The sequence below is a fragment of the Oncorhynchus mykiss genome, chromosome 7 (assembly GCF_057628025.1).
Source record: "Oncorhynchus mykiss isolate SJ-2025 chromosome 7, ASM5762802v1, whole genome shotgun sequence".
In the NCBI taxonomy this organism is placed as follows: domain Eukaryota; kingdom Metazoa; phylum Chordata; class Actinopteri; order Salmoniformes; family Salmonidae; genus Oncorhynchus; species Oncorhynchus mykiss.
In genome coordinates, this window is record NC_143028.1 from 29138577 (window position 1) to 29156117 (window position 17541).

A 17541-nucleotide genomic window follows, 5' to 3' on the forward strand; every position below is an offset into this window, starting at 1 on the left:
GGGATGTTCTCTTTATAAGTGTGTGAATTGGACCATTTTCTTGTCAAAATGTAACGAATACTTTTGGGTGTCAGGGAAAATGTATGGAGTAAAAAGTGCATTATTGTCTTTAGGAATGTAGTGAAGGTAAAGTACAAGTTGCCAAAAATATAAATAGTAAATTAATGTGCACATACCCAAAAAAACTTTACACCACTGATGAAAACTCTCTTGGTAGATAGTGTGGTCTACAGGTACTCTACCTCAGGCAAGCAATATCTCAAAACACCAGTGTCAACGTCAACAGTGAAGAGGCGACTCCAGTATCCTGACCTTATAGGCAGAGTTCCTCTGTCCAGTGTCTGTGTTCTTTTGCCCATCTCAATCTATTATTTTTGTTGGCCTGTCTGAGAAATAGCTTTTTCTTTGCAATGCTGCCTAGAAGGGCAGCATCCCGGAGTCACCTCTTCACTGTTGACGTTGAGACTGGTGTTTTGCAGGTACTATTTAATGAAGCTGCCAGTTGAGGATTTGTGAGGCATCTGTTTCTCAAACTAGACACTCTAATGTACTTGTCCTCTTGCTCAGTTGTGCACTGGGGCCTCCCAACCCTCTTTCATTTCTGGTTAGAGCCAGTTTTCACTGTTCTGTGAAGGGAGTAGTACACAGCGTTGTACCAGATCTTCAGTTTCTTGGCAATTTCTCACGTGGAATAGCCTTCATTTCTCAGAACAAGAATAGACTGATGAGTTTCAGAAGAAAGTTCTTTGTTTCTGGCCATTCTGAGCCTTTATCAATCCCATGCTCCAGATGCTCAACTAGTCTTAAGAAGGCCAGAACAACAGTTTTCAGCTGTGCTAACATAATTGCAAAAGGGTTTTCTGTGATGATCAATTAGCCTTTTAAAATGCTGAACTTGGATTAGCTAACACAACGTGCCATTGGAACACAGGACTGATGGTTGCTGATAGTGGGCCTCTGTACGCCTATGTAGATATTCCAATACAAATCTGCTGTTTCCAGATACAATAGTCATTTACATCATTAACAATGTCTACACTGTATTTTTTATCAATTTGATGTTATTTTAATGGACAAAAAAATGGGTTTTCTTTCAAAAACAAGGATGTTTCTAAGTGACCCCAAACGTTTGAACGGTGGTGTATGTACAATAAGTTGACTCACTTTGTCTCTCCCTCTCCTTACCTACCCCTTGTTTCCCTTTGTGTAAGCAAATGGTCATGCTTTTGTTTGTCCACTAGGGACCTGTTTTCATTGTATCACGTTAGTGATCGATAACCTATATCATGTGTGTTTATGTTAATTGAATAGAGCATCAATTAAACATAGTTAGTTGATAAAATTAATAACAGTCATCAGATGAATGATTGTCACATCATGACAGTAGGATCATCTCGAATGGAGCTCATCCAGTTTATTATCCAGTGATTGCACGTTGGATAATAGAACGGATGGTAGAGGCGGTTACACACTCGTCAACGATTCTCACAAGGCACCCTGATCTCCTCCCCCTGTATTTCCTTATTTTCTTCATGTGAATGACAGGGATTTGGGCCTTGTCTGGGGGCAACATTATATCCTTTGCGTCCAACTCATTAAGTGGTAACAATTCATCACATTTCTGGTACTTCAACAAAAACAAACTGGGTACCAGTGTTTGGGATGGTACATTTTTTAAATATATTTCAAAGCTGCAATGGTGTACATATAGTGAAATGTAAATAACACAGTAAAAGCAAATGCACCTGTGAACCTAGAAGAATAATTGTATCTGCAGTCACAATGTCAGCAGTCTGTAACACTGACCTGGGAGCCACAACAACACACACTGCATTACACTTTATTACAGTATGTCAGTTGCCATGTCCTGTAATGGACTGAGTTATTCAATGACAACATCTAAACATAGCAATGGCCACCCCTAGTAAAGCGATAACAAATGCCCTCCTCATACACCTCCCTTCAACACAACATCAGCCTTACCCCCTCCAATATTCAAGGCAAACCCCTGTGGGTTCATGTCAATTAAACATTCGATAGAGAACTGCCACTGTATTGGTGCAGTGGAACTCAGTGCTCTTATATAATAGCGGCAGCTTTGGCTTAATGGTGTCTGACAATGAGGCTGGAGTTTGGGCGGTCTGTCTATGGCAGGAAGCAGAACAGAGTGGTCCTCTGGCAGCAGGCCAGCACTGAGGAGCAGCTAAACCACCAGCCTGGAGGCAGAATTAAGGGAATTACTTGATGTGTGATTTTTGGCAGCATTTTGTCTCTGACGGAATAAAATACAAAGGAAATCGGGATGAGCTGAGTATAAGAGCTCAGGTGCCTCTCCAATCACTGTGATTGAGTGAGGGGTGTGAAGAAGTAAAATAGTAATTTTATTCAAAACTAATTATCATATGCCATTTAGCAGACATTTTACAGCTGAAGTCGGAAGATTACATGCACCTTAGCCAAATACATTTAAACTGAGGTTTTCACAATTCCTGACATTTAATCTTAGTGAAAAATTCCCTGTCTTAGGTCAGTTAGGATCACCACTTTATTTTAAGACTGTGAAATGTCAGAATAAGAGTAGAGAGAATAAATTATTTCAGCTTTAATTTCTTTCATCACATTCCCAGTGGGTCAGATGTTTACATACACTAAATTAGTATTTGGTAGCATTGCCTTTAAATTGTTTAACATGGGTCAAACATTTCGGGTAGCCTTCCACAACCTTTCCACAATAAGTTGGGTCAATTTTGGCCCATTCCTTGCTCGCACACGCTTTTTCAGTTCTGCCCACACATTTTCAATGGGATTGAGATCAGGGCTTTGTGATGGCCACTCCAATACCTTGACTTTGTTGTCCTTAAGCCATTTTGACACAACTTTGGAAGTATGCTTGGGGTCATTGTACTTTTGGAAGACCCATTTGCGACCAAGCTTCAACTTCCTGACTGATGTCTTGAGATGTTGCATCAATATATCCACATAATTTCTCTACCTCATGATGCCATCTATTTTGTGAAGTGCACAAGTCCCTCCTGCAGCAAATCACCCCCATAACATGATGCTGCCACCCCCGTGCTTCACGGTTGGGATGGTGTTCTTCGGCTTGCAAGCCTCCTCCTTTTTCGTCCAAACATAACGATGGTCTTTATGGCCAAACAGTTCTATTTTTGTTTCGTCAGACGAGAGGACATTTCTCCAAAAAGTATGATCTTTGTCTCCATGTGCAAGTGCAAACTGTAGTCTAGCTTTTTTATGGCAGTTTTGGAGCAGTGGCTTCTTCCTTGCTGAGCGGCCTTTCAGGTTGTGTTGATATAGGTCTCGAAGGCTGCGTGGTCCCATGGTGTTTATACTTGCGTACTATTGTTTGTACAGATGAACATGGTAAATTCAGGCCTTTGGAAATTGCTCTCAAGGATGAACCAGACTTGTGGAGGTCTACAATTGTTTTCTGAGGGCTTGGCTGATTTCTTTTGATTTTCCCATGATGTCAAGGAAAGAGGCACTGAGTTTGAAGGTAGGCCTTGAAATACATCCACAGGTACACCTCCAATTGACTCAAATGATGTCAGTTAGCCTATCAGAAGCTTCTAAAGCCATGACATCATTTTCTGGAATTTTCCAAGCTGTTTAAAGGCACAGTCAACTTAGTGTATGTAAACTTCTGACCCACTGGAATTGTGATACAGTGAATTATAAGTGAAATAATCTGTCTGTAAACAATTGTTGGAAAAATTACTTGTGTCATGCACAAAGTAGATGTCCTAACCGACTTGCCAAAAATACATTTGTGGAGTGGTTGAAAAACAAGTTTGGACTTTTCTAGTGCAGGGGTTCCGCTAGGGGCAACATTCCGCTGAAAAGGCAGCGCACGAAATTCAAAAATATTTTTTAGAAATATGTAACTCTCACACATTAACAAGTCCAATACAGCAAATGAAAGATAAACATCCTTTTTAATCTACGCATCATGTCCGATTTCAAAATTGCTTTACAGCTAAAGCAGAACATATGATTGATTATGTTAGGTCATAGCCAAGTAAAAAAAAACTGCCTTTTTTCCAGACAAGGATAGGACATCATGTTACACAATACATGTATGTTTTGTTCAATAATGTGCCTATTTATATCCAAAAATCTCACTTTAGATTGGCGCCTTACGTGCAGTAATGTTTTGATTCCAAAACATCCGATGATTTTTCAGAAATACTCATAAAATAAAGGGTAACACTGGTGCTTACTCATACTTAACTTTTATTTACAAGGTATTATTAACTAAGAATTCAACAAAAGTTGTGTCACTGAATCTCAAAGAAACCAATATGTAATTCCTACATAGCTACCTGGCAGGGAGCTGTAAAACAAAGCTTAATTAAATAAAGCCTTACTAGGATTGCTCTTTAGAGAAGCGAAGCTAACAGTTTCTCCCAATTATTTTTCTTTCTCCTTTTTGCCAGTCTAAATTACAGTGGGATGTGCCTTGCCTCTGACGCCCAATTCAGTGACTTCCTAGATGGGATGGGCCCTGCACAGTTTGTTGGGCGACAGACATTAGCCACAACATCATTGGGTGAGAGTTACAACGCTGTGCTTGAGATAGCTCTGGAGCCAAAAGAAGTCCCTTAAATTTGATTTGATTTTATTTATTTAACCTTTATTTAACTGGACAGATATATTGTGCAGTAATGGACAGAAGGGGCCACACTTCACCACATGAGCAAAATATATATTGTTTGTCTTAAAGTAAAAAGATTTGTGTGGTTTCATGAGTTAGGAAATGTATTAAAATTAGGTAATGTGTATGAACCATACAGCCAACATTCAATAGTAGTAAAGTTTGTGAGTGTGAGTGAGTGACTATAGTAATAGATATGTTTATAATTATCCAGGTGATGTTGAAATAGGCCTGCTGGAGAGAAATGGTGGTTTGGAGGTGGAGATTGTGCAGGCCAGAGGACTCACACAGAAACCTGGATCCAAAGGACCTCCAGGTGAGCAAGGAGATGCAACCATCATCTAATCCCTTTAGTTCTCTGGGAGATGATATCCAATCAGAACTCAAAATAAACCATATATTGCTACAGTGGAGGAAGAAACAAAACCATTTTTGAGACACTGCAAACCTTGTTCCTCATGGTAGATTTCAAGATGTCAAAGTCTAATCTTTAATCTTGTAATCTGAAATGGGGGATGAAAAGCGTATCTGTGTGATCTGATTGCTTTGAGGTATTACGCGTTCCCCAGAGACACACAATGCAATAATACCTGTCTTCTCTTGTTGCCAGCGGCTTACATTAAAGTGTACCTACTTGAAAAGGGGATCTGTGTTGCAAAAAAGAAGACAAAGTCGGTTAGGAAATCCCTGGACCCTCTGTATAACCAAGTGCTGGTGTTCTCGGAGAGTCCACAGGCAAAAGTCGTTCAGGTAAGGTAAAACAGATTTCAGTCACTATTCACTCCATATACGTAATATTCATCAGTTTCATGTTCATAAGGGCACGCAATGAAAAATGTTTAAAAATGTTTTGAAACAGGAATTGATCATGAGTATCCAGGTCCAGGTAGTCCCTCCCCTTTTCCATCTGTTTTCTTCCGCTTGGTGCCCAATGAACATGGCCCTGGTGGTCTCTACGATAATTACAATGGCAGTGACTGCGGCAATCAAAGATACTGTATCTCTGAATGTTTACTCCTGTTGATGATAACCTCAAATGCAGGACACCGGGTTAATGTTAACTAGTGTTGTTGTCTAATTTTGCAGACTAGTCTATGAAGATGTAAAGACAACATCATGTAAAGTGTCATCTATAAGTGTAGCGTCAGCTACCATCTACCATTACCAGTGGAACAAATTCCATGCCCCGAAGGTGCAATCAGACGATGAAAAGTGATGATTTGGACGATTGCTCCAGGATGCCTGATATACAAGTCCACGGGAGATTTTTCTCCACTCATTCTTTCCTCCCTGCGCCCTCTCACACCTTCTTCCTGTTTACTTCTCACACACACACCTGTGGCAGTACAGACATACAAAATCCGTTTCTATTAGTATGGGATCAGGCTTGCCCACTCGGCTATGAGAACAAGCACAATGGAAGGACTGAAGGCATGCTGAGTTTACTCCACCGACATACATTAGTGACTGTGCCAAAGAAAGAATAAAGTATAGTGACTGCCCTATTTTCAAATTTTGATAGCCTTATCCATTTGAGCCAGGCTCTGTATATCCCAAGTTTAGTTTCTCTATTGAAGCCGCAAAAGGGCTCTGCATGGATATGGCTAACTAAAGTCATGCCCTAGCAGTTAGAACAGAACAGAGAGGTTAATAGCCTTTCGAAACAGTCACTGTTTACTTGACAGCTTGTGATTAATCCCAGCAATGATTTGGTGTCCTATCACTGCATAATTAGATCTTTGCACCTCCCTCCTTATCATTCTGTTCAGACACATTTCTGCCTCTAGGAGACTTGGCATGGGAACACAGGGATAAACTGCCTGGTTTTCTGGTATTAGAAAGGAAAGGGGATGTTGAACATTCATCTGAAATAACATTTTCAGAGGAGAACATTTACTCCTTTCTGTCATAACAAACATTATAGGCTTAAATAGAACCCAGCCCCTCTGCAAAATGTCCTCTGGAAACCTGAGGTTGAGGAGGAACCATATTTGTAGTGGATGCCGAGGCAGGGAAACAATCTTCCGTCCAAAGATTGAGAGACATTAGTAGAAGTGATTTGTCTACTGAGTCACAGAGGAAATCAATTTTGGTCATTGATTATTTTGTCCTGCAGGAAATAGCATCTCTGTTTGTCTCACTGACATTCCCATTTTATTTCTCCAACAGGTGATTGTTTGGGGAAACTATGGACGCATGGATCGTAAATGCTTCATGGGTGTCGCCCGCATCTTATTGGAGGAGCTGGATTTGACGAGCATGGTGATTGGCTGGTACAAGCTTTTCCCCACCTCGTCCATGGTGGACCCCACGATGGCACCATTGATCCGGCACTCTTCCCAACTGTCCTTGGAGAGCACCGTGGGCCCATCCTTTGAGCGCTCTTAAGAACTTTGCTAACAGGCTCTTTTTTGAACACACCCTTCCCTTTGTGTGCCCCCCAAAAGAAATGCACTACCCCTTCAGAGGGACATATATTGACCGTAGTGTACTGCTCTGAGATGGTTAGTGACACTGGCCTTGCACTGTTTTTCAGAAATAATTTATTTGAAACAGCAGAAAAAGGGGGCACCAAAGTTCTAGAAAGACTTTGAGAATAGGATTTCCTTATTCTTACTCTTGACTTGGGCTGTTTTTTTACATGGCCCCAGATAATATGTCAATGCGTGTCATGGGAGCAAGAGAGAGGTTCTGGTGGCAGCCATTGGGTCTGAAGCTGAAGGTTGCAACACAGAGGGGAATGTGCAATATCATGGTTATAATGTAGCTGGTACAGAAGCAAATAAGCCAACACAAGTTCTAGACATCTACCACCAAGGAAAGCAGATTCTCTCTACAATTAAATAAGCCAAGCTGAGAATTCAAATTTAAATTGAGCTTAAGTGTTGTTTGAATAGATTTAAGATTGTCTTTGAAGCTTGTCTAATATTTTAACAGTTTCAACTGTGCCAATTTACCAGTAAGTGTCTTGACTTTGTGGCTTGTGCCATTGTTCAAAAGGGTAATTTTGGAAAGGAAACATCTGATTACAGCTCGTGACAGGGGCACTGAAGCTTCAGTTAGAGCTGTCCTTTTTTAAATTACAATCATCATTATGACACTGTCAAAGCAGGTAGTGATTAACACAACTCCACAAGTGAAGCAGTGAGGAAAGCTTGAAATATATTTTTTCATCATCTACAAAGGTCTGAGAGGAAATATGACAGATATATAATTAAATCAAAGGAATTTACAGAAAATTGTAGAGCTGTAGGGTAATGAAAATAACATGTATTTTATTTGGCCGCTTTATTATAGATGTTTTTCTATGAATGTTAGTCTTGAGTGAGCCAAAGTGTGTTTTCTGATTTATTTGATTCATGTTCAAAGGGCAGAGACGCAGAACTTGGTAGCATAGTAAGGTTGTAGCATTAGGTGGTAGCATCTGCATGACAGAATACCGTATTAGCTTATCACAAAATAATAATAGTAAGCATGAGATATTACAAGGGGAAGTGAAACAACACAAGTTGGTTAAAACTAAATTGTAAATTGATTGAGGAGCTAAACGACAAAACACACACAGTGCCAACGAACAGTTAAAAGTGGTTCAACATGTAGAATGGTTGGGAAATAAACAGAAGATTATGGCCAATGTTCTGGTCAGAGGGGACAGGCTTTTAACCATTCACTGGAACATTGTGTATTGTCCTTAACATGTAGCAGTTAAGTTCAGATTTATGAAGATTATTGCAATTCTGACTTATGTGCTACTGTTGAAAACAGAATAGCTGTATTAACTATTAAGAAAAAAGTGTATTTGGTCCGTTTAAGTACTACACAGAACACCTGGGTCTAGCTAGAATGAGCCTACATGTTGTGTATAATGTATTAAGTCAAATTTTTATGAAATGTAAAAAAATTATAATAATATGGAGACAACATTTTGAAAATGCTGAATTAACTTGAAGACTAAATTCAAGTCTTAAGATGAACATTAAATTGTAGGCACAGCATCAAAGTGATAAAGATAAGAGTTCACTAGAGCAGGTAGCACTGGTACAGGAATATGATACCAAGACTTACTGTTTTGAAACATGTATTTTTCCAACCAATATCTTCATTTTGTAAAGCAATAAGTAGCAGCACCCATCCACAACAATCCACAACAAACCTCCATGTTATGTCCCTCGAAGTGTGATGTATAAGGCTAAAACTATTATTAAGCTAATACAACCTGTAAGTAATTTATATGCAATCCAGTGTAGACAATAAGTGTGTAAAGTATGTATGTGCTGTATGTATGTATGTATGCATGCATTTGTGTGAGTGAGTGTATAAGTGTATGCATGTGTTTGAACTGACAAATGCTACATCATTAGGGTGGCCCAATAGGACAAGAGGACAAAATTAAACAGAGTTGGTGATATGTTGAGAAACAGTTTCACTCATAGTCTGACCAGAAAACTCATTTACCACATTGTACCAAGTTTACAATCAAACAAGAAAACATTTGGATTGAACCTTTACTAGCCTGAACATATTATATAGAAGAGACATGAAAAGAAAGACGCCATATTATTAAAGAATATTGGAAAAACTAGTTAAGGATTTAAAACATTTGTAAAAAAGTGCATTGTACTGTACGATTGTATTTTGTACATTTCACACATGAAAAAATGTATAGATCAAATCAATCTACTTATCTTAAATGGAATGTTTTTGTATTTTTTATTTCTTTGTGCCAAAATATTTTCTTTTTATATGTAAAACAAACCTTTGGGGAAAAATCTATGTTTTCAAAAATAACTGATATTATTTAGTACCATGTCAACTGAAAGATACACATGGCATTAAATTAAATAATCTCCATTTTAAAACTGAAGTCATTTTCCAATCAAAAACTGATGGAAGGTTTTAGTTTGAGGAATAACCTTTATCAATGAAAGACAATAGCTTCCAGGCTTCTGTTCCTTATACCATTACTTTCAAAATCAATTTAAAGTAGCTATATGAAAAATTAATAAAATAATATTGACATTGCATGGTTGTCATTCACCTACTTTAGTACTTCGGTGTACCATTTTGGATTTCCAAATGGAATGGAACATGGTTTATTGTAAAATTCACCAACTGTGATATAATAAAAAATACATGTTATGATTGAATGAAAAACATTGGTATTGTAGGAAATGTTTGAAGAATGCTCAAAATATTAACCATGTAACTACTTACAAGTGCAACCCGATTTCAAATTTAACTTGTGGTTGTCTCATATACTGTATCTCAGCCATAGAGGTATGATATCGCCTATTCAACAGTTTAATTCATGGGTCTGATGCAGTGGTGTGTGACTTTGAGTTTGTTGTAATGAGATGTTTCAATATGGTTAATTGGTGGAGAATGTCAAAAACACAAAAAATGTGCTATCATCAGAATCCTTATCCCTTTTGTTTTACTCGTATCTGTCATGCACATCTAAATTCATTACCATCAATTGTGATGCAAGTAGAGGCCTTAAAAACACAAGAATCATACCAGATGACTTAACAATCCTAAAATGTAATTCAAGGGGAAAAAAAGTGTGAAAATGTGAACAGTTTTTTTTCTCTTCGATGTCTCAACTTATTTTGAATTCAATTTTGTCCAATGCTTATTTTGTCACAGTTTCATTTGCCCCATGCGTCTCTGTTGCTTTGCGGGTTTGGGTATTTAAAAGAGGAAAGCACTGTTTTATGTTCGTAAAATACATGGGTGTGTTTCAACTAGACCCAGAGCATATCATTTTCTTGTGCAGAGGTGTGGGATGAAATGGGGAACACATCCTTTCTGATGCTGTTAAGCATGTGGATCCTTGGTTTATTCACAATCATTTATAACATGAATATTTGAAATTCTTTCAAACTAATTGTTGAGTAATGCACAATTTGGTGAATTATTATTCTATTCCAACTGTCAATAAAATAGTTTACTCCTATTTGTAACAACATGTTGTGAACATTGCTGTGTGTATCTTTGACAGACAACATGAAATCAACATATTATGGTAAGCAATAAAATCTATACCGATACATCAATGTTAATTATTTATGAACGGATTATGTAAACAATGCAACCTAGCCTAAAGTCATATTTTCTGCATTTTCAGACTCTTGGCCTGAGGAATAACGTTACCTACAGCATTTGTAGACTGTATAGGGCACTCACTCCATGGCGGTCATAGACAGAGCACAGCCTGGTTGTTGGTTGTCCTTTGCAGAGTGCACATTACTCTGTGTCATGGTTTAAAAAATGAATTCCATGTGGCTGCACATGTCTTCCCAGGACAGTCTTGTATTTCAGCCCCTCTTCAGGTGTCCCAACTTTTCTTTCAACAAAAAATATCCTTTTGTCAGCAAGACACATAAATTATTTCAGGCTACAAGAGTGTACACCCAAAGACAATTGCTGAATGTCATTACACTTTTTGAGCTGTTTACATACAGTAAATCAAATGCTGCGAGTGCACAGTGCAGTTTGGATGCTGGAATTACTTTGAAGTGGATGAACATACATAAGGGAACTTACTTTTTTAATTGATTTGTTTGAAATGTTTGAATAGACCTCCGAAGGTCACGGAATAATTTGGCCTCTAGTCCTTTTTCGTGTGAATGTCAACACAACAGACTTCTGCTTGTGTCTGGGAGCCTTCCTGGCTCTCAGTCTCTTTTAAGATCCGCTTCAACTTCCTGTGATTTGATTAGTGTGTAGTACAGTAAGGTCACACTCATCCACACACCCGACTATACACACCTCATATAGAGTACCAGTCAAATGTTTGGACACACCTACTCATTCAAGGGTTTTTCTTTATTTGTTCTATTTTCTACATTGTCGAATAATGGTGAAGGAATCAAAACTATGATATAACACATATGAAATCATGTAGTAACCAAAAAAGTGTTAAACAAATCAAAATACATTTCATATTTTAGATGTTCAAAGTAGCTTCCTATTTATGACAGCTTTGCACACTCTTGGCATTCTCTCAACCAGCTTCACCTGGAATGCTTTTCAAACAGCCTTGAAGGAGTTCCCACACATACTGAGCATTTGTTGGCTGCTTTTCCTTCACTCTGCAGTCCAACTCATCCCAAACCATCTAAATTGGGTTGAGATCAGGTGATTGTGGAGGCCAGGTCATCTGATACAGCACTCCATCACTCTTCTTCTTGGTCAAATAGCCCTTACACAGCCTGGAGGTGTGCTGGGTCATTGTCCTGTTGAAAAAAAAAATGACAGTCCCACTAAGCGCAAACCAGATGGGATGGTGTATCGCTGCAGAATGCCGTGGCAGCCATGCTGGTTAAGTGTGCCTGGAATTCTAAATAAATCACAGACAGTGTCACCAGCAAAGCACCCCCACACCATCACACCTCCTCCTCTATGCTGCACGGTGGGAACCAAACATAAGGAGATAATCCGTTGACCTACTCTGCATTTAACAAAGACATGGCGGTTGGAACCCAAAACCTCAAATTTGGACTCATCAGACCAAAGGACAGATTTTCACCGGTCTAATATCCATTGCTCGTGTTTCTTGGCCTAAGAAGGTCCCTTCTTTTTGGTGTACTTTAGTAGTGGTTTCTTTGCACCAATTTGACCATGAAGGCCTGATGCATACAGTCTCCTCTGCACAGTTGATGTTGAGATGTGTCTGTTGCTTGAACTCTGTGAAGCATTTATTTGGGCTGCAATTTCTGAGGCTGGTAACTCTAATGAACTTATCCTCTGCAGCAGAGGTAAATCTGGGTCTTCTGTTCTTGTGGCAGTCCTCATGAGAGCCAGCTTCATCATAGTGCTTGATGATTTTTGTGACTGCAATTGACGAAATATTAGTTATTGAAATTTTCTGGATTGTCTGACCTTCATGCCTTAAAGTAATGATGGACTGTCATTTGTCTTTGCTTATTTGAGCTGTTTTTGCCATAATATGGACTTGGTATTTTACCAAATAGGGCTATCTTCTGTATCCCACCCCTATCTTGTCACAACAAAACTGATTGGCTCAAACACATTAAGGAAAGACATTTCACAAGGCACCGCCCGCATTTGCTAATAAATCTCCGCAACCACCCAACTATATGTGACGAAGTGAAAATCTGACCGCACCTGACTCTAACCAGGCTACAGTCAGAGACGGCAGAACAATTTTTTGACTATTTGTTAGTCAACTTGTCTGTAACTAGATATATGCAGCATCTCTCCTGTTATAATATGTTGCCTTAGAAGACAAAATTAACCTTTGCTGACCAGAACAGGCAAGGGTAAAAATCGGGAAGACTAGAAAAAGAGAATGGAGACTGGGGAAAGTTTATGGGATTCTACCAGTAGGGGTAGGTCCTGAGTGGATAACCATACCCTCTTACCGACAGTGGGGAGCCAGAGTCCGGTGGCAATCAGCTTGTGGACGATACCTGGAGGTTGTCTTGAGAAGAGCCGTCGGACCTCTTTTCCAGGTACGCCGACTGCGACGGATGAACATCTGGGGTGAAGATGGGTTGACCTCCACTTCTTGCACTGGGAAGAGTGGGGGCTGATATCCCTTGGAGCATTCGAAGGGGGATAGTCCAGTACCCGAGCAGGGGAGAGTGTTCCTGGCACCATGCACCATGAGCTGGGCCGTCTCCTTGGCGGAAGGTAATTTAGGAAGAGGGATGAAATGGGTGGCTTTGGAGAACCTGTCAACCACTGTCAGGATGTTGCCATCTGACGGAGGAAGCCCAGTGACAAAATCCAGGGAAATATGGAACCAGGGGTGATGAGGAACAGGAAATGGCTGAAGGTGAAGGTGACCAGACGGAGCCTACTGCAGAGTCTTGCTTTGAGCACACACCATGCATGCAGTGACGAAGGCCAAGACATCAGGAGCCATGGCGCTGTCGAAGGAAAGCCAGGGTATGACGAGAACCAGGATGACAGGTAAGCCTGGAGGAATGAGCCCATTTCAGGACTTGGGACCGGACTGAATCAGGAACGAACATCCGGTTAGCGGGACCTTCCCCAGGGTCCAGCTGGGAACGTTGTGCTTTGCGAACCAGAGCCTCAATACCCCAGGGAAGCGCAGCCGCCAAACATGAGGCAGGGAGGATGGTCTCTGATTCCAAGGGTGTGGTAGCGGAACTGTACAGGTGGAAAAGGGTGTCCGGCTTCACATTTTTGGACCCTGGGTGGTAGGAGAAGGTGAAATTAAACCTCTGTGAATAACAGAGCCCACCGGGCCTGCCTAGAGTTAAGGCGCTTGGTTGTGTGGAGATATTCCAAATGAGATGTTCCGCCCCTTCCAGCCAGTGCCTCCACTCCTCCAGGGCCATATTTACTGCTAGGTGTTCCCGGTTGCCAAAGTCATAGTTCCTCTCCGCCGAGTTGAGACGATGGGACATGAAGGCACAGGGATGAAGCTTTTGGTCCTGGACGGATCGCTGAGAAAGAACGGCCCCTACTCCAACGTCAAAAGCATCAAACTCCACCACAAACTGACGGGTCGGATCTAGATGGAAGGGGATGGTGGCAGTGGTGAATCGTTGCTTCAAATCCACAAAAGCCTTGTTTGCTGCAGGGGACCATGTGAACAGTACTGTGGGAGAGGTGAGTGCAGAGAGGGGAGCAGCCAGGTTGCTGTAGCCCCGAATGAAACAACGGTAAAAATGAGAAACCCCAGAAACCGCTGTAGCTGCACCCTGTACGTGGGTTGGAACCAATCCACCACTCTCTCACTTTTTACAGATCAATCTGAACATTCCCTTCAGAGATGATTTTGGGGCGGCAGGTGGCCTAGTGGTTAGAGCGTTTGATTAGTAACCGGAAGTTTACAAGATCGAATCCCCAAGCTGACAAATTAAACATCTGTTGTTCCGCCCCTGAACAAGGTAGTTAAGCCACTTTTCCTAGGCTGTCATTGAAAATAAGAATTTGTTCTTTACTGATTTGCCTAGTTAAATAAAGGATTTTTTTATTTTTTATTATGTATCCCGGAAAAGTGATTGTGGAGCGGTGGAACTTGCTCTTCTCCACTTTAAAACTTCTTAGGGATAGCCCCCTTTTTTCAATTTTTGTCAAAAATGACATACCAAAATCTAACGGCCTGTAGCTCAGGACTGAAGCAAGGATATGAATATTGTTGGTACCATTTGAAAGGAAGAACATTGATGTTTGTGGAAATGTGAATATGGGAGAATATAACACAATATATCTGGTAGAAGAAAATACAAAGAACAAAACAACCTACAGTGCCTTGCGAAAGTATTCGGCCCCCTTGAACTTTGCGACCTTTTGCCACATTTCAGGCTTCAAACATAAAGATATAAAACTGTATTTTTTTGTGAAGAATCAACAACAAGTGGGACACAATCATGAAGTGGAACAACATTTATTGGATATTTCAAACTTTTTTAACAAATCAAAAACTGAAAAATTGGGCGTGCAAAATTATTCAGCCCCTTTACTTTCAGTGCAGCAAACTCTCTCCAGAAGTTCAGTGAGGATCTCTGAATGATCCAATGTTGACCTAAATGACTAATGATGATAAATACAATCCACCTGTGTGTAATCAAGTCTCCGTATAAATGCACCTGCACTGTGATAGTCTCAGAGGTCCGTCAAAAGCGCAGAGAGCATCATGAAGAACAAGGAACACACCAGGCAGGTCCGAGATACTGTTGTGAAGAAGTTTAAAGCCGGATTTGGATACAAAAAGATTTCCCAAGCTTTAAACATCCCAAGGAGCACTGTGCAAGCGATAATATTGAAATGGAAGGAGTATCAGACCAATGCAAATCTACCAAGACCTGGCCATCCCTCTAAACTTTCAGCTCATACAAGGAGAAGACTGATCAGAGATGCAGCCAAGAGGCCCATGATCACTCTGGATGAACTGCAGAGATCTACAGCTGAGGTGGGAGACTCTGTCCATAGGACAACAATCAGTTGTGTATTGCACAAATCTGGCCTTTATGGAAGAGTGGCAAGAAGAAAGCCATTTCTTAAAGATATCCATAAAAAGTGTCATTTAAAGTTTGCCACAAGCCACCTGGGAGACACACCAAACATGTGGAAGAAGGTGCTCTGGTCAGATGAAACCAAAATTGAACTTTTTGGCAACAATGCAAAACGTTATGTTTGGCGTAAAAGCAACACAGCTGAACACACCATCCCCACTGTCAAACATGGTGGTGGCAACATCATGGTTTGGGCCTGCTTTTCTTCAGATGGTTAAAATTGATGGGAAGATGGATGGAGCCAAATACAGGACCATTCTGGAAGAAAACCTGATGGAGTCTGCAAAAGACCTGAGACTGGGACGGAGATTTGTCTTCCAACAAGACAATGATCCAAAACATAAAGCAAAATCTACAATGGAATGGTTCAAAAATAAACATATCCAGGTGTTAGAATGGCCAAGTCAAAGTCCAGACCTGAATCCAATCGAGAATCTGTGGAAAGAACTGAAAACTGCTGTTCACAAATGCTCTCCATCCAACCTCACTGAGCTCGAGCTGTTTTGCAAGGAGGAATGGGAAAAAATGTCAGTCTCTCGATGTGCAAAACTGATAGAGACATACCCCAAGCGACTTACAGCTGTAATCGCAGCAAAAGGTGGCGCTACAAAGTATTAACTTAAGGGGGCTGAATAATTTTGCACGCCCAATTTTTCCGTTTTTGATTTGTTAAAAAAGTTTGAAATATCCAATAAATGTCGTTCCACTTCATGATTGTGTCCCACTTGTTGTTGATTCTTCACAAAAAAATACAGTTTTATATCTTTATGTTTGAAATGTGGCAAAAGGTCGCAAAGTTCAAGGGGGCCGAATACTTTCGCAAGGCACTGTAAATACGAACGTGATTTGACTGGTTGAAACAATGTTTAGGGTTAGATTTTCATAGACTCCTTTCTTTGCAAATTGAACGAGTGGAAATACAAAATTGATCGTGCATGCTATATGGACCTTTTTAGGATATGAAAAGGATTTAATCAAACAAAACAACGCTTCATCTTTTCTCTGGGACCCTTCAGATGATAAATCAGAGCAAGATTTCAGAATGTAAGTTCACATTTCACCTTCAGAGGTGAATTTATCAACCCTATCGCGGTGAAAAAAAAGTGTTTTGTTGTTAGGAGCTCTCCTCAAACAATAGCATAGCATTTTTTCCCCGAAGTAATAGCTACTGGAAATTGGACAGTGCAGTTATATTAGCAAGAATGTAAGCTTTCAGCCGATATATATGTACCGACATTTGTTGTTTCTCTAAAATCTGCAATGGTGACAAAAGGCTCTGCATGATTTACAACTGTCGCGTTGATGGGGCGCCTATCCCTGAGAAGTTTTTAACAAACAACTGGTTCTTCAGAAGGCATTGAAGAACTTGTCGCACGTGGAGAACGTGTTCCTGGGCAAAACGGGAGAAAACCAGGATGTTGTCAACCAGGATCTAGCTCTTCCCAGTTGCATAGGTTCTGGTGTATCCGATTCACCCGTCGTCGATGATTCTCGACGGATCTCGGGTGGCTTCGGATCCTCTTGGAAAAACCATCCTCGGGGACTTCTGGGTTCCCTCGGAGGTGAGGGAGCCACTGCGGATGAACGAGTGTGCCAGAGACCAGAAGTCCTCTCACTCATGCGTTCACTTAGTCGTCCATCAATTCTAATGGTGAGGACGATGAGAGAGTCAAGGTCCACTGGTAGTTCCCGAGCAGCTAGCTCATCTTTTACCACCTCAGATAATCCGTGAAGAAAAGTATTGAAAAGACGCTCTGGATTCCAGGCACTCTTGGCGGCCAATGTGTGAAAATCAGCCGCGTAGTCTGCCACACTATGGGAGTTTTGACGTAATTCCAGAAGTTTACTGGCCGC

General features: G+C 40.5%; 1 protein-coding gene across 1 annotated transcript in view; it reads left to right on the top strand.

The window, feature by feature from the left end:
• Window positions 1-10638, top strand: part of LOC110527680 (regulating synaptic membrane exocytosis protein 4) — a 55713-nt gene extending 45075 nt beyond the window's left edge. The window contains exons 3-6 of the mRNA XM_021609119.3: window positions 4455-4567; window positions 4887-4988; window positions 5283-5422; window positions 6842-10638. Of these exons, the coding sequence (XP_021464794.1) occupies window positions 4455-4567; window positions 4887-4988; window positions 5283-5422; window positions 6842-7060 (574 nt within the window). The 3' untranslated portion in view covers window positions 7061-10638. The remainder of the gene's footprint in view (window positions 1-4454; window positions 4568-4886; window positions 4989-5282; window positions 5423-6841) is intronic.
• Window positions 10639-17541: the final 6903 nt, after the last annotated feature.